The sequence below is a fragment of the Mesocricetus auratus genome, unplaced genomic scaffold, assembly GCF_017639785.1.
Source record: "Mesocricetus auratus isolate SY011 unplaced genomic scaffold, BCM_Maur_2.0 Super-Scaffold_6730, whole genome shotgun sequence".
In the NCBI taxonomy this organism is placed as follows: Eukaryota; Metazoa; Chordata; class Mammalia; order Rodentia; family Cricetidae; genus Mesocricetus; species Mesocricetus auratus.
The window spans coordinates 81,732,588-81,750,614 of NW_024429184.1; the positions used below are offsets into that span (position 1 = coordinate 81,732,588).

Sequence of the window (18,027 nt, forward strand, 5' to 3'; positions counted from 1 at the left end):
TAGCTGCACATTCGTGCACGTGTGGTTGGCTCTTCAGTGTCTAAGTGGCGATTGCGGTGGTCACCAGATTTAGTGTCAGTTCTGAGAGCAGCTGCCTCATAACACCGGCTGTGTGCCTTGTGCTTCTCCGGATATTCTGAAACCAAATGTGCTTCTTTTTTCTTGATGTTTTTCTTAGTTCTTCTTATATAGAAACTATCTGTTCCAATTTGCCTACATTTAAAGTTTTTTTTCCCTATAGCCATCCTCCCTGCCTGTCTGCTTCTGTTTGGGATCATTCTCCCAGAAGAACTTCAGTACAGGTCTGAGGAATTCTGTCGGTAGTATTTTTCACCTTCATTTTGGGGCACATTTTCACCCCACATGGAATTGACAGTTGGTAGTTGCTGTCCTTCAGTGCTGTAAAAGCAGTTTGTTGTTTTCTGAATTGTGTTTGGACACCATTGCTCTGGGTTTGAGCTTGGACCTGGTTATAGTTTTCTTTGTGTTAGTTCTTCCTGGAGTCTAGAGTGCTCTGAGTCTATGATTCAGTGGCTGACAGTGGAGTTTCCTTTCTGTTGGGGAAACGGCAGGTATCTCTGCTTGGCCATTCTCTCTTGTGAGATTCCATTTGCATGGCTAGTACTGTAACCATGTCTATTTCTATTGTGAGTGCCACCCACTTTACTATGGACTTGTCTGATCAGCTTTGCAGTCCCTTTCCTACTGTGTTAATCTGTCCTTAGGTTCTTGGTGTCAGTTCTTACATATTCTTCACTTATAAAAATTCAGAATAGCCAGGCGGTGGTGGCGCACGCCTTTAATCCCAGCACTCGGGAGGCAGAAGCAGGTGGGTCTCTGTGAGTTAGAGGCCAGCCTGGTCTACAGAGCGAGTTCCAGGACAGCCTCCAAAACAAGAGAAACCCTATCTCGAAAAACCAAAAAAAAAAAAAAAAAAAGTTCAGAATAATATAAAATTCTGTCTTCTTTTTATTTTATAAATAATTCCGTTGCTTCCTTCAGATGCTCTTTTGCCTTTGCTGGGGCTGGCTTTTACTTTGCTGTAAACTGGTAGCTGTCTGAACTGGATTTGTTACTTTTACCCAGATTGCTAGTGAGTCAGTGCTTTGGGCCTTTGACATTGGTGCTGTACTACATGTCAGTTACAGATACTAGCTTATGAATGTATGTATGTATGTATGCATGCATGCATGTGTGTAGTGGGGTTTCCCCTAGTGATCTGTGGGAGAGTGTTTTAATCTCCACTGTGTAATCACTTCTTTTGTTCTTGTAGCTAATCAAAGTGATTCCAGGAAATGGAGCTTTTGCTTGTTTGTTCTGTGTAATGAATCTATAGCCTTGCAGTTGTGCACATTTAGGCCAGCAAGCTACCACTAAGTAATATTGGTTGACCCTAGGATGTGAATTTTACAGTTCTGTTCACTATGATACACCTACTTCTTATTTAATTCTTGAATATATGAATGTTCATGAATATACTTGTTAGATTATACTTTGAAGGATTTTTTTGTTTTGTTTGGTTTTCAAGAAAAGCTTTCTCTGTGTAGCCCTGGCTGTCCTGGAACTCAGCTCTGTAGACCAGTCTGGCCTTGAACTCATAGAATCCACCTGCCTCTGCCTCCTGAGTGCTGAGATTAAAGGTATGCACCACCACAGTATGGCTTGGTTATACTCTTGAGAATAAAGAATGTAGTAAGTCTTTATTATTCTCATTGCTGATAACTGACTTGTAATTTTGTTTTTTTCATAACTCCTCAGATGATTTTAAAGATCTTAGATATCAATTGTATCTCTCAGAAGTTGAGTCTTAAAAATAATGGTACAGGTGCTGGGAAGATGGCTCAGTAGGTAAAGCCTTTGTCACCAGCCCTGACAACCTGAGTTCAGTTTCCAAAATCCACAAGTTGTCCTCTTACCTCTTTCTGCATGTGTGCCCTAGCAGAAACTCGCGCACACCCGCATTCAGTAAGAAAGTAAAAAAAAAAAGATCAAAATTACACAAAGTACTGTACCATCTTTAAAATGTAAAAATACATGTTTCTTTTTGTGTTCATGTGTGGGCATACACATGCCGCATCATGTGCATGTTGGTCACAGGACAGCTTGGTGGTCGGTTCCCACCATCGCCTGGCTCCTGGGGATCAGGCTTGGCAATAGGCATGCTTGCTCACTGAGCCATCTCACTGGCCCTCCGCTGTAATTTTATTCTCTGCTGCATCTTTCAGCTTTCTACTGAGTTTTTTTTTTCCTTTGTGATTTTTCTGTTACTTTTGAAGCAAGCTCCAGGCTTGAAACTTAGTATTTTACTACTCTGGCCTTCCAGGTACCCCGATTATAGGACTGCATAGCCACCTCTGCCTGCTGACATTTTCTGTCTTTTCAGTTCATTTCAGTATGTGAATTATAGCTAAATTTGGACTGTGACAAAATCTCACTTCCTGTAAATTCATTTTTATTAGCTGCCCCCCCCCTTGGTAATTAGCTTTCAATTCTCGTGTAAGCTTAGCTGTTTGCTGTGTGTGAGAGGACTGGGCAGCAGATGGCAGGTTGTAACAGTTATTTGAGGCTTGGGGAGAAGGTGTCTTACTCCCGGGGCCATTACTTCTCTAGTGGCTGTAGGCTGGGCCATAATCCACTTGGCACAGTCAGGTAAGGTCTAGGAGGTTTCACCCTGTTCTCACTCCTTCCTGCTGGGCAGCTCTGGGTATAAATCGGAGCCCTGAGGCATTTACTTGGAACCTCTGTCTCTGTGCCCCCGTACTACAGTTTTCCTGTGTTGACGTGTTGACGGGAGACTCCCCAGAGCTGCTCAGGATCTCGGCCACAGCTGTGCTGTTGAGATCAGCAGTCACCTGGAAGGGAAATGCCTTGAATGCTGGGAACGGGAAAATGGGCCTGGGAGCTTTCTTCCTCCATCTGCCAGCACCAAATACGGATTGCTGTGGTTACACTCTGTTTCCTCTTTTAAAACCCTGTAGGACAACACACTTCTTAGCTGTCCGTCACTCTGCTGTAACCAGAGGGGACAGGAGCATGAAACAACCTGGAATGTCACTGCCAAAGCAGAACTTGCAGAATTGTCTGGACTTAGTTTCATGTTGCAGATGTACTTAGCATCCCCTTTTCTCATTGTTACAGAGTGTTTATTCTCTCAGCTCCTGCTGGTGTCATTGCACCGTTAGGAAAAATAAATTCTTGTGACTATTAGTTTCTAGTAGATATGATTTTAAACCTATACTACCTATTGAAATCCTTTCTTTTCAAACCAGTTACAGATCAACATAAAGAAGTTTTTGTTGTTGTTGTTTGTTTTGTTTTTTAAACTGGCCTCCCCTTTTCTGTCCTCCACAAGCACCAGGCATGCACATGGTTGCACAGACATACGGTAGGCAAAACATTTACACACATAAAATTTTAAAATTTTCTTAAAAAGCTATTCTCCTTAGTCTCTTTAGTCCTAAGCTTTTACCAGAAATAAAGTATTATTATTGTTAGCTTGATTGCTTATCCTGTCTACCAGTTTTAGGTAGAATTAATGACTGCCATTCCCCAAATTAAGCCGTTCTCTTGCACAAGGAACATTAGCTGACATTTTCAAAATAAAGAAATATTCAACATTGTATGTGTATGTATACATATACATATATAATGTTTTACAAAGTACTAAATTAAGAAAAGACTGTTCCGATATTTTAGGATTTTAATTTTGAAAAATATTATTGAACTAAACACACTTTTTTGGGAAGAACCAAAATCCTCCAAAGAGAATAGTTTGATAAACTGTAGCCAATCAGTTTTAAGATTCAGATTTTAGGCCCAGGGAGATAGCTCAGCAGCTAAAGTCACAAAGACTAGTTCAGTTCTGAGTTCAGTTCTCATATCCCACACGGAAGGAAAGAACAAACTCCCACAAGTCATCTGTTTGCTTTAACACGGAAACCAAGTACAGACCACACACACTACTATGAAAAAACTTGAGATTCTCTTTGCAGAATAAAACATGGAACCATTGACTCATAGCTTATATGAATTCTTTCTCATTGTTGCACAGAACAGTGGTGTTATGTTTTGTATTTGCCCAAATTTTTAGTGCTCCTCTTTTTAGCAAAGGGAGAAAAGACTTGTTGTTCTAACACCCTCTGCTGCTCATCGAGAGTACTTCCTTTCCTATTGTGAGATGGGGTGTCAGTGTTGACTGGCCTGCCCTCAACACTAGTTAGCTTCTTGTCTGTCCCCTAAGCAATTGGGATTACAGGAGGAAACTGTTTGAACAATGTCTTCATGTTTTAATAGCCAGTTAAAACTGGACTGCTACTGTAGTGAAATCTGACCATATTACGTTCTGCATGAGGAACCTCTAATAACTGTAGAATAAGTGGAAACTACTTAGCTTATGGATGTGTACATCTGAGATATTTACCTGAGCCATTAGCATAGTTAGCTAGCTCCCATGCCTAAACTTTGAATCATTTTGAAATTAAACTTTTAATCTGTACCTTTGTACAATATAGCATAGCCCTATTCAATTGGCAAGCATTTAATATGATGACTGTTAGTGTTGGAGCTTGGAAACACAGCTCACTTGGTGCAGTACTTACCTAACACGCACAAAGCTGCTGATTACATATCTGTAATCCTAACACTCTGGAGTCAGAGGCAACTGTTGAATTTTCTAGTAGGTGACAATTGTGATATTTCAGTTTTCTGTGAATCATTCTTTAACCTAAATTAACTAACTTTAGCTGTTCTTGAACATTCCAAGATAGGTTGTTTGAGTGCTATTGTGTGGCTTTTGTGCTTTGATTTTGGTGGGTAAAGAGGACAATAATGTGAACAATTTTTTATTAATTAAATTTATAGCCCATAAGAGCATCTGTTTTAGAAATACAGATAGTTCGACTAGCATCACATGTCTCTATAGACATAATACTAAAATTGAATAAAGAAAAAAAATACATGGAGACTACTTTTCCTTAACAAAGCAGCATGACAAGTTTGTTCTGTAACAGTAATGTAATTATATCACATGCCCATATTATCAACTCGGGGCAGGGTGGATATCATGACAAAATAGGAAAAAACATTAGATTTAGATTCGTAAAAATTTGAATTCAAATTTAACTGCTACAAATTTTACACAGAGTGATTACAAAGTACTTGGAAATGTCAGATCCTTCATTTCTTGTTCTTTTAATCATTGAGTGGAAGATAGTAGCAAGTAAACAGGGCTTTCAGGAAGGGAAATGAACTGATTGGCACAGAGTGCCCAGCATGGAGCCAGCTGGACAGATGGACCACAAGTGGTAGCAAATTAATTTTGCTATTTCCCATTTCATTTATGAGGTTCATGTTAGTCTTTATTATTTGAGATGCTATTATCAGTTTTAACTTTATAAAGGAAGTAGAGATTTAGAGTTAAATGAATATTTTCAACCTTATTTGCGTATATACAATGTACAAAGCAAGCCTCCTTCTAATAAGAGAATTTAGATTAAAGTACTATGTAGTAAGTGGTTTCTTGTTTCCAGGTAATTTAGTAGTCTAACTTAAATGTAAGACTTAATCTTTATGAATTTGCCTGAATAAGTGACCAGAAAAATTGAGATTATTTCATCTTAACAGGGCAGGTGTTTGTTTGCCAGCGGCAGCCCGTTTGAGCCAGTGAAACTCCAGGATGGACGAGTCTTTACCCCAGGCCAAGGAAACAATGCATATATTTTTCCAGGTAAAAGCCCTCATGAATGATGCTATAGATCCATCGTTAATTGCATAAAAATATTTCAGGGGGCTGGCTAAGAGCATTGGCTGCCTTTCCAGAGAACACCAGTTTGATTCCCAGCACCCACGTGGAGGCTCATGGTTGTTTGTAACTCCAGTTCCAGGAGTTCTGATGGCCTTGCCTGACTTTGCCACTACTGTGTGAAAGTGATGCAGGGTTATACACACAGGCAAAATATCCAGACACAAAATAATAATAATAATAATAAAAAGAAAACATTTTCATGGAATTCTTTAGAATTAAGGTTGATATGACCAGTAGTATTTACAGAAGTGTGATATTTACAGGGACCCAGGGAATTCATTAATTCTAACTTTCTCTGTTTTCTTTGAAAATGTATTCCTATTACTAGATTTTAAAGTAAAGATAATATAGTACACAAGTCAAAAAAGCACAGAGGAACAGGCTAGGCCGTGGTGGCACACGCCTTTAATCCCAGCATTCAGACGGCCGAGGCAGGAGGATCTCAGTGAGTTCCAGGCCAGCCTGGTCTACAAAGCAAGTTCCAGGACATCCAGGATTGTTACATAGAGAAACCCTGACTTGGAAAAACAAAACCAAAGTACAGAGGAACAGAAGGTTACATTTTCTCCATCTCTGTTGGTACTTTTTGTCACACTCTGTGATGTAACTACTATGGAGTTGTTGCCCTTTTTCTGGTGGCTACAATCAACAGGTGTACTTCTTTAGCATGGTTCTTCTAAATTGTCTGTAAATATGAAGTCCCCACTGTGAACCATCAGCAGCATACATTCCTTCAGATACTTGCCACTCCTGCTGCCTGGTGTAGCTTGCTTATTCTCCTGCCTTTACCTTATACAACAAAAGGTTTTGTTGGAAGTTTACATTTTTGTATCTGTGGTGTATATGCACACGTGTCTGTGGGTGTGTGCATGCAGAGGCTGGAGGCTGACATCTGGTGTCCTTTAACTGCTCTCTCTGCCTTATTACTTTGAGGTGTGGTCTCTTCCTGAACCCGCAGTTGACGTTCACTCAGCTAGTCTGGCAGCCAGCAAACCCAGCATTGCTGTCTCCATACCTGCAAACCAGTGTTGTGGTCACAAGCACATACAAGACCACACCTGGCTCTTTATGTGGGTACTGGGATCCAAACTCAGGGTCCTCATAGTTATACAAACCCTCTGAATCACTGAGCTGTCTCACCAGAAAGTATTATTAGTTTGGTAAATGAAAAAGGAAATAATGCAAATGTTTAGCTTTTATCTTACTACACTTCAGTGTTGGTTAGTTGCTGCTCTCCATTGTGGAGAGTTTTTCAAGTGTATGGTGTTTTGTTGATTTCCATGCTTTGCCTGATTGAGTGTTCAAAACCATGATTATATATAAAAAAAATCACATAGCATGACAAATAAAAGACCCAGAGACAGGTTCAAGCTTCAAGCTGAAGGTGAGAAAAGCAAAACAGCCGGACATTAGCTCTTACGTCTACCTCAGGCTGCAAGGGCTGATTCTGTCTCCAAGAGCTCTCACCAAGCCCCATACTGCTGTCTCTCCTCAGCAGGGCTGGAGAGAATTCAATGCCTCCCTATCCTCAATGTGGTTGGAGAATGAACGCCAGTTCTGAGAGACCCTTTTCCTGTCTTAAATACCTCCCTAATGCTGGGATTAAAAGTGTGAGCTCTGTTACTTTTCACTCCTGTGTAGACCATGGTGGCCTTGAACTAAAGAGATCTGTCTACCTCTTAATCCTGAGTTCTGGAGTTAAAGGTGTGTACCTGGCTTCTGTGACTTGTGGCTGACTTAGCTCTCTGAATCCTCAGGCAAGCTTTAATAAATCATAAATAATATATCACCACAAAATCATGATTACATAATTAGTATTTGCCAGCTAGATTGTGATTTGTTAAGTACAAAATTCATTGTCACTGCATTTTTCTGCAGTGTCAAGTATGATGCCCGCCCCCCCACTTTCCGTTCCTTGACTTCACATTTTGATCTCTGTAGCGAACGGTCTTCTGTTCTCACAGGTGTGCTGTTACACTCTAGCCATGTTTCTAGAATCTATATTCTGTTTTGTACTGCTGTCTGGGGGGGCCAGCCTCCAGCAGTACAGGGTCTTGAAGGGACTCCACAGTCGGCATAAACTAAGACTTTTCCAACTGAGGGGGAGTTTAGGGAAAAAGAGACTCACACACCATCTCGATGGCTCCCTTCTTAGGTCTCTGTTCTCTCATGTTCTTTCCTCTCTTGTATACTTTTTTCCATAACTTATATACACCACAACAGTTTTTCAGGCAATAGAGGAGCCATAATGTGATTGCATTCTATTTTTCAAGTGAATGATTATAATGAATACAGGCAAAACCATTTTTTTTTTATTTTCCTTACATAATTAAACATTTTATGTATTACAGGTGAAAAACAAATTATCCCAAGAAACCATGTACATTCATACCCAAGCAACTTGTTATAGATGAACTGTGTGGACAAACAAGATATTCTTGTCAGGTCTTTTACTGGCAGGCTGCATTTTGCTGTTACAAAGAAAGGGCCAATTACTTTATGGCTTTATCTTGAAAGGTACTCTTATAAGGAATCTTAAAGGAATGACAAACTTAAACTTTGATATAAGTTAAATAAGTCAGCTCTTCTTTAAATCTTTAGGGTACATACCCTCTCATTAATAGGTTGGTGTATATGTATCAGGATATTGAGAGAAGAAATGGGTGTAAGGAATTGATCATCACCTTTGGTCATCAACCAGTCCTAGCAAGAAAGGTACATCAGCCAACGATAATTGGGCTGCTTTGTTCTTGTTCCCTGACTTTAACAAGTTCCTCATTCAACTATGTGTCTTTCTAGAACTTTAGATTGTCTTCTTGTGTTTTTTCGCCTCAAGAACATCTTAGTCTAGCTTTGACAAAACATCTTAGTCTCACTTTATTTTCAAAGCTTTGTTTCAGCTGTGATGCACTTGAAACCTGAGAACACATCTCCCAACATTAAGGTTAAAAGAATTCAAACTAGCTGAGCAACTGGGACTCAGTTGTTAATCATTAACTTGAGCTACAATCAATGCAAATCCTTAGGTGAAACTCACAGGCCCTGGCTGTGAAACGTATCCTTGTATTTATTTTTATTCATCAAAACTCTGTATAGGCTATCATTATCAATTTAGACAATACATTTAGGGGAGGGGTCGTCTTCTTGACAATCCACAGATAAAAATGCCCAGTAGAACAGGATATTTCCAAGAGATAAACATACTATATTACAGGCAGTGAAGGTCTTCCCACATCCACTCACACCATGCTAGATACCAGAGGAACATTGCAGTAACAAGCATGTAAAGACACAGCAGAAGCAAAAGACCTTCTGGGGTCTGTAGTCCCATGGCCTTGTCTAAACAAGAGTCACCTGTCAGAGTTACCTCCTGGTAGGCCAACACCTTGAACTTCAATACCACCTGCTGCTCCTCTGACATAGCCACCGGCAGTTTTGTTCTCTTTTTGTTTTCGTTTTCTTTTTTTTTTTTTTTTTTTTGTTGTTTTGTTTTGTTTGTTTTGTTTTTTGAGACAGGATTTCTCTGTATAGCCTTGGCTGTCCTGGAACTTCATCTGTAGACCAGGCTGGCCTTGAACTCAGAGATCCTCCTGTCTCTGCCTCCGAGTGCTGGGAATAAAGGTGTGCACCACCACCTCCCAGCTTAGAATATATTTTTGAATAAGTCTTTAAAATATTTCTAAGTGGGCAGTGGTGGTGCAAGCCTTTAATCCCAGCACTCGGGAGGCAGAGGCAATAATATATTAACTGATAAGACATGAGATTCTGTGTCAAGATTAAAAAGAAGAGAGCTTCCTGTGTCTCTCTGATGCTCTATGATTACTTCTTGTCAACTATTTGCTAATGCAGCCTCCTGACCCAAGATTAATAATACTTAATTGATGCAAATGCAAAATTAGGATTCCCAGTGTGATCAAATATCCCCCAACACTAGACGAAAGACAATTTTGACAGTTTATCCAGGTATGACTCCTCCCCTTACAAATGTCCTCCCACCCTGGGCTGCAACCATACAGGCTGCACCTGGGAGTGGACTGTGGCTTATAGCTGTGGGTGGTCTAGAAATCTCCAGCCTCTGCTCTGGACTGCCAGTGCCTGGCAGAAGCAAACAGAAGTCTGTGAAAACATGACACCAGTCCTCAGGTTGTTTTTCTAAAGAAATGTACAAATGCCACTCATGCTTGGAAGGAAAAAGGAGGCCTCTGCAAACACCTAACAACACCAGCAGATGCCACAGGACAAGAAGACATGTTCAGGTCTACATGGAAGACAGTGCTATAACACAAACATAATTATTACTTTAGAGCAGTAAAACCGAAGCTTCAGAACTTTAGTCAAAATCAGTTACCGTCTAGAACTGAATAACAGTAATAACCTAATGGGTGGATGAACATTAGACCAAAGCAAATAACTGGAGGATACCACAGAATAAAGTCAAAAGGGAAAACATGGAAAAGCCAGTAAGAATCAGACGTTTAATTGTCATTATTAAATCCTGGAAGACAGTGAGAGTGGGAATAGAGCAGAGGTAGCATTGTAGGCTGCATGGCCTTCCCGGGAAGCTCAGGGAGACCGCTGTGGGATAGACAAGAAGTCCATATCTAAGACCCTCACTGCGAGGCTTCAGGAAGTCCCAGGAAAGAGAAATCATGACAGTAGCTGGTGCAGCTATGGGAGCAACACCTGACTTCTCAGTATCGCTGATCTGTACTTGTTGCTTGTTGGAAATACTTGGCAATCTAGAATTCATTACACAGTGACAGTATCTCACAAGAATTAGTGTGATGCTTTATGATCTAATAAATCTTGCCTGAGTCACTCTCATGAAGCCCAGGGTGGCCTTGAACTCACAAGAGATCCATCTGCCTCTGTCTCTTGAGTGCTGGGATTAAAGGTGTGTGCCACCACTGCCTGGCCTCTATAGCTGTGGTTAGCTTTGTACTTTGATCTTCAGGCAAGCTTTATTGGGTCTTAAATAAAATATCACCACAAATTATTGGCAAAATGGAGATATTTCAGTAATACATAGAACTCGCTGCTTATATATTTACATGAAATGAAAGGACAATGGAAAGCAGTTCCAGAAGCTCAGAGATAGGAGGGAATGAAGAGCAAAGCATGTTGTAGATGTGCAAATAGCAAATGTTCAAATGTTTATAGTCAGCAAAACAGTGATGCGGCATTTCAAAAAATGTACTGAGACAAAATGCACAGCAATGCTTTTTCAGTTAAATAGACTTAACCAGTTAGGAGGGATTCATGTTGTCCGGCAGGAAAATAAATTTTAAACTAATGGAAATTTTTGGTGAGGATAGTGCTACAAACATGAGGACAATCACTAGAATGCTAAAAAAAAAATGCTATTTCCAGTTGGGGAACATTGGGAGATAAAATGTAACAATTAAAAAGCAAAACAGAAACACTCAAAAGCAAGCAAGAAAAAAAAAGGAATCGTAGACTGGGCAGGACAAATGTAAGACAAAACACTAGTTTTAGCCTTAGATACTTAAGTGTCTAAAGTGAGATAGACCACTAGCAGAAGGAATGGAGAGAAGGGTGTTAGATAAACTTGGGACTGGAGAGATGGCTCAGCAGTTAAGAGCACTGGCTCCTTTTTCAGAGTTGTCATCTAAGTCTCCTGTAAAACTTTTTGTTTTAAAAAAATGGTTCATATTAGAAGAGACCGAAGCAGTGTTTAAACAAAACGGATGTCGTGGAACAAAACAGGTCTGTGGGAAAAGTTTTTGAAAGAACTATAAATATCTTCACAGAGATACTGTATTTCAAAACAAAATAGGGTTCCGATTAGAAAGCAGCAGGTTCTTGAAAATAAAGTTGGTAACAGAGAGATTATAATAAAAACAGGTGAGGGAATCACTTAAAAATAGAGTTTAGAACAGGAGCTAGCAAATAAAGAGTAAAGATGTCAGCTCCAAGTTTAGAAAATAGAAATTTCAGGACAAAAGAAAAAAAAGGCCCAGGGCTGGGAGTGTGACATCAAAGGCACACATTTCTCCAGCTGGAAAAGCTCACCACTGAGTGCCAGACTTGGTGGGTTTGAAAACATAACCAAGACATGGTTATAAAACCAGAATCCGAGATCTCCATGCTTCCAGAGATGAGACGACAATGCCCAAACAGGACCTGAAACCAGTCAGATGTAGGCCAGAGCTCTAGAAGCCAGGAGATACAGAGCTGTTTTCAAATTTAAATCCTAAACCCAGAGGAGTGGAAATAGGTGAGCACATATATTTTCATAAATGCAGGGTTGAAAAAATAAATGTACTTCCCACCAGTTGTTTCTCAGAAAGAAAGGGTAAAAAAGGACTAGGAAAAGCGCCTTGGAAAATGGCCTCAAAGAAGCACAGTCTGTAAATGACTGGGTGAAGAATCAACTTAGCGAAGAGAGCTGCTGCAAAGGTCTGTGCCAGAAAATACACAGGATACCAAATACAAGCAGATCGGGCAATTAAGGAAGAGGTCCAATATGAAATGTTAATTGCTAAGGGTCACAGTAAAGGGGAAAACAGAACAGTAAACTCAGGAAAAAGAAAATTTATACAGAAGGGGAAATAACCCCAGTATGGCATTAACATGGCCTGGATTGAAAAACGCTTATAAAGTTATAAACAGTGTAGGCCAAACCCATATGTTTTTGTCCATATTGAGGAGAGAGAGAAGCTGGAAAAATAGCAAGAGGGCTATTTGTATTCAACCAGGAGGAATCTAAAGTTCAAAAACAAATCTAAGGAAATGAAGGCAAATTACTAAAGACTCAAGCCATGAGATGCCAGCTGAAAGAACCGGCAGTAGCCACTGTGTGAAGTCAGGTCCGAGGTTGCTTGGGCTTGCTTTGTTTTCCTTACAAGTTAGTGAATGCACGCTTCTGTGTGGCCGATTGGCGTTTCTGTCATTGTCCGTGATCATGTGTCATCTGTGTGTCTCCCCCCTCATGTCTGTATGTGTCTCTCTTTTGCTTGCTCTTTTTGGCACTGGGAGTTGAAGTAGGTCCTGACACAAACCCAGAAGTATTTGCTGTATTAACAAATGTAAAAAAATTAAGACAGCCACTTACTTGTAAAATGATTTTGCTAATGAATAAGAAGTCTCTGTTAATATAGATATAAAGTAAGTAATTGGTGTCATGTTACATAAATTCTGATACCATTTTCTTATCCTACTAATACAAGTGCATTAGAAATAAGTTCCTAATGTTTGGAAGGAAATTAACAAAGGTCATTGGCTTTCATTTCAGTTGGGTTTTGCTTTCTCTTGAACTGTTTGGGTTGGGGGTTTATTACCGTCTACTTTTCTCAGTTTAGGAATTCAGCTCTTCATAATTTGAAAAACGACCTTATTAAATAAACTGTATAATGTATATTCTAGGTGTGGCTTTAGCTGTTATTCTCTGTCAAACCCGACACATCAGTGACAGTGTTTTCTTGGAAGCTGCAAAGGTAAGATTTTAAATACTGCTGATTGTATGAGTTATGGAGGTTAATGGATCTTAAAACCAGAGTGGGTTAAATATCCTTATGAATGAAAAGGAAGTTAGCAATCCATTGCTGTTTGTCTTTGTGTATTATGCTAATGTTTTCAAATCATAACTTGTCAAATGTCTGGTTATAAGATGTGAGACAATTCACATTTACCATTTGTACCTATGTCTGTTGTGTGTGTATGAAGGTGACATAGCACTCGTGTTCTACCCTGTGTCTCATGTGATCTGTCATTTGAAGGTAATGCTATGACAGGGTAGATTGTCACAACAAAGATAAAATATAACTCCTTCCATATCCTTAATGGAGCGCCCCACTTTGAGTAGGAATTCTGAAGAACTCACGTTAATGCTAATGCTGATGTCTGTTTTCTTCTTAGCTGTTGTTATGCCCAGCTTTGTATCAGGAAGCAGAGCATATTGAGCCATAGGCTATTTATTTATTGCTCAACAATGAACAGTGTTGTTTTGGCTCTCTTGCGTTTTGGTGGGGCTTTTTGATGTTCTTTTTTGAGACAGGCCCTCACTGTGTAGTGCTGGCTAGCCTAGAACTCACAGTGTAGCCAAGGCTGGGCCTCTCACTCACAGGTTCACCTGCTTCTGCCTCTAGATGCTGAGATTAAAGGTATGTCCCACCATGCCCAGCAGAGACTAGCAGTATTAATGTCTATATTGGTTTAGTATAGTCCTACAAGAAATAAAAATTCTGTTGTCTATGATTTTTTTGTTTCTTCAATGTTTTGTTCTTTTTACTTACTGAATTTTTCTGTTTAAACAAAACTATGATGCTGGCTTCCTTGCAGGCACTGACAAGTCAGTTGACAGATGAAGAGTTAGCCCAAGGGAGGCTTTACCCATCACTCGCTAATATTCAGGAGGTCTCTGTTAATATAGCTATTAAAGTAAGTAATCGGTGTCGTCTTACATAAGTTCTGATGCCATTTTCTTATCCTACTAATACAAGTGCGTTGGAAATAAGTTCCTAATGTTTGGAAGGAAATTTTATGTGATGTGTGTTCTGACTTTTTTATTTTAAGAAGGGGGTGATTTAGCCCGGTCTACCTGTTCTGGGTTACTATAAGATTGTGAGCCTTGGCCTGTTGCATCCCTGACCTGGGGAAGGGAGGGAATCTGCTGCCACTCCAGAGGCTGACTTTCCTTCTTAAGAGAAAAAGCTCAGGAAAACACGAATGGCTTTGTAGCCACAGGAGCCTGAAACCCCTGACTGCCTTCTTATAACCCAGTGGCTAGAAAGTTCTGCGTCAGGACAGGGCTGTTGTGTGTTCCCCGGTTTGCAGCCAGTCACCCTGCATGACCACCTGGGCTTTTCTCTAATGGCTTAATTCTAGCCATGTCTATGGGGAATGCCAGTGTGAACTACTCTGTGCCTGGGCCTTGTGGTCCAGGTTAAAGCATAGCTTGCATTCACTTTGGGAGCAACTTAATGTGTTTAGCTGCCTGTTATTACTTGCACTCTGAGGAAGCGTCCCACCTTCCCTTCAAGAGTTTTGTCCCCCTTTTGATTGGTGTTTCTTTCTATTTTTGAGATTTTTATTTTATGTATGCGAATATTTTGACTACATGTACGTTAAATGTGCCACATGATTGTGGTGCCCAAGAACGCCAGAAGAAGGTATCATATCTCCTGAAACGGGAATTATGGGCAATTGTGAGTCACCATATGAGTGCTGGGAACTGAATCCCATGCCGTTGGCAAGAACATCAAGTATTCCTAACCAGTGAACCATGTCTTCAGCCCAGAACTTAGTTTCTTTGTTATCTTATATTGTTATCTCAGTGGATGGGCCTAAGAAAGTTTAGTGCACTGAACAGTGTATCTCAAATGGGAAAAGGCCTCACAGTTGCCTGGAATGCTTGCTGACAGAGACCCGGGCCCTAGGACCAGGCTTCTATCCTGAGAGGCTGTGTAGATTTTGGGTGGAGCTCAGGGTTTGCATTTCCAAGTTCCTGGGTGATGCTGATGCTCTTAGTCTGAGGATTCTGATTAGCACTGGAGTGAACATCTGGGTCCCATCTGGATTTCCGGGGAGCTAAGCACTGTCCTGTGTACCCCATCCGTATCTCATATGTTGTAGGAAGGAGGAACTGTGTAGAACTGAGAACAAGAAGTGTGGAGCAGGAGAACTTGCATACCAGATTCACAAAAGAGATGGTGTGGGGATCAGGCCTCACTCTGAAGGCCGCAGACAGCCCTGAGGTGGGGTCACCTTCCACACTTCAGGACAGTGTGAGGACCGCAGACGGCCCTGAGGTGGGGTCACCTTCCACCCTTCAGGACAGTGTGAGGACAGCAAATGGCCCTGAGGTGGGGTCACCTTCCACACTTCAGAACAGTGTGAGGACCGCAGACGGCCCTGAGGTGGGGTCACCTTCCACACTTCAGTACAGTGTGAGGACAGCAAATGGCCCTGAGGTGGGGTCACCTTCCACACTTCAGGACAGTGTGAGGACAGCAGATGGCCCTGAGGTGGGGTCACCTTCCACACTTCAGGACAGTGTGAGGACAGCAGATGGCCCTGAGGTGGGGTCACCTTCCACACTTCAGGACAGTGTGAGGACAGCAGATGGCCCTGAGGTGGGGTCACCTTCCACACTTCAGGACAGTGTGAGGACCGCAGCTGTGCTTCTAGGTGTGTCTGCTCCCTTGTCTGTTCCCGTTTTTTGGCACATTATATTTCCATTGGGTTTTGCTCTTCGGGACAATTCTGTTAGGACTTAGTGTCATTTAAACATTGTAACCCTTCAGCAGGTCTGTGGGAATGGTGGCTGGTGGTATATTACCTGCATGTAGATTAACCTCCTGGAACTAGAACTTTGATTTGCCTGTTGAATTTAAAGAAATACTCATAATTCTTTTCTACAGAAGAAAGGTGATCAGAACACATCCAAGTTATCATGAGATGGCAGATAATGTTTATTATGCCTTTCAAACATGGCATAGTTTAAAAATGTAAAATGAGTCACAATAGTATTTTTTTTTTATATTTTGGAAAAAGAAAAGTCCCATTCTTCTGTATTTGTGTCTGTGTATTGTAATGCTATTTCATTTCTGTGACAGATGGACATTCAGAGCCTAAACAGTAATGGTGTTTATTTTCCAGGTTACAGAATACCTGTATGCTAATAAAATGGCTTTCCGATACCCAGAGCCTGAAGACAAGGCCAAATATGTTAAGGAAAGAATATGGCGGAGTGACTATGTTTCCCTGCTGCCGGATGTGTATGATTGGCCAGAGTCTTCATTGAAGCCTCCTCAGATATCAGAATAGAAGCTTCCCCATAAGACATTCCATGCTTCAGGGAACCACTGTTTTTAGACAAAAAGATACTTTTGTCAGAGTTGCAGTGTCGTCTGTGTTTTATTCCTCCGCCCACTTTGCTTGGCTTTTTTCCCTGTGAATCTCGTTCCTTAGGGACAGATACGTTGAATATACTGTTGAGCCCACAGGGCCCACAGTCCGCTCCTGAGAACGCTTTCGTTCTGACGGATGCTGCCCCTTGTGCTCTTGGTGGAGCTTGCCGCGGTATTTTTGCTGTTACATGAATGTATCTTTCCCTTCCACCCAGTTCTTCTAGAGCTGTGAATATGAGTACAAAATGTTGAGAAGAAACCAAATTTTAACCTAATCCCAAAGAAAATTGTCAGTACTTAAAGCTGTTCTTTTGTATGTGCTTCATTTTACTTTCATCCTCTGAAGTCCCTTTGCAGTAGACAGGCCTGGGAAATATGAAAAAAGATTTTCCCAGTCTCCTGGAACTAAATCAAGGCTAACTAGAACATTCTAGAAATGTGGGAGGAGCCACTGCTGCCTTTACACAAGCTGAACAGTCATCTGCAACAGTGTACAAAACCACTTTTATTTAATAAAAGTGATACCTTACATTTAATTGTTTCAGTTACATTATCTTATTGTCCAAACAGAAACTTAGGTTTGTTGATTATGAAAACAGTTCCATTGTCTTCACTTCTAGATGAGGAAGTGTCATTTATCTAACTTATGACTATTGTCATGTGATTTGGACATCGTATGTGAAGGATTTAACTACAGCCTATACCTCTTTTCTGTCTAACATGTTTGTTATTTTGGGTAGTTAGGGATTCTTCTATGATATATTCCTTTGAATATTGGTAGTGACAATCTTTTTCTGCCAAGAATGGATAATAGAATTCCAAGCTTAGTGACTGTAAATAAAATAGAATTAGAACAGGAAATGCCATTTGATTTCTCAAGGCAGGGACTCACTATGCATACCTGGCTGTCCTGGAACTAACTCTAAAATCAGGCTGGCCTAGAACTCGGAGATCTACCCTCAGAGTACTGGGATTAAAGGTATATACCACTACACCTGGAAGGAAATGCCATTTTTATACCAGGAAGATGTTAAGTGCTATATAAAGACATCAGTGTCCATGGGTCATATGATGGGGATGCTAAAGGAACTCTTTGAAATATTTTGAGAAGTAGCAATGTGGCTGTGGTGTTTGCCTATCTAGATGCTGTGGGGGGCAAAGCTTTTTTTTGTTTGTTTGGGGACTGTAGCAAGCTGGCCTGGAATTCACTGTATCCCTGGCTTGCTTCCAAGCGCTGAGATCATAGTTTTGAACCACCAAGCCCTCCTCAGGGACAGAGTTTAAAAACGCTTACCCTAGAATGGAAGCAGCACAAAGCAATTCATAGGTGCACATCGCAGTACATATTTTTTA

The 18,027-nt window shown here is 40.7% G+C and overlaps 1 protein-coding gene across 2 annotated transcripts in view; it reads left to right on the plus strand.

Annotated features, from left to right (window-relative positions):
* Me2 (malic enzyme 2) overlaps window positions 1–17,210 on the plus strand; it is a 47,100-nt gene extending 29,890 nt beyond the window's left edge. For both annotated transcript variants that reach the window (XM_013116836.3, XM_005074604.4), the window contains exons 13-16: window positions 5,623–5,725; window positions 13,190–13,260; window positions 14,105–14,203; window positions 16,424–17,210. In XM_013116836.3, the coding sequence (XP_012972290.1) occupies window positions 5,623–5,725; window positions 13,190–13,260; window positions 14,105–14,203; window positions 16,424–16,591 (441 nt within the window). In that variant the 3' untranslated portion in view covers window positions 16,592–17,210. The remainder of the gene's footprint in view (window positions 1–5,622; window positions 5,726–13,189; window positions 13,261–14,104; window positions 14,204–16,423) is intronic.
* The last annotated feature ends 817 nt before the right edge of the window (window positions 17,211–18,027 follow it).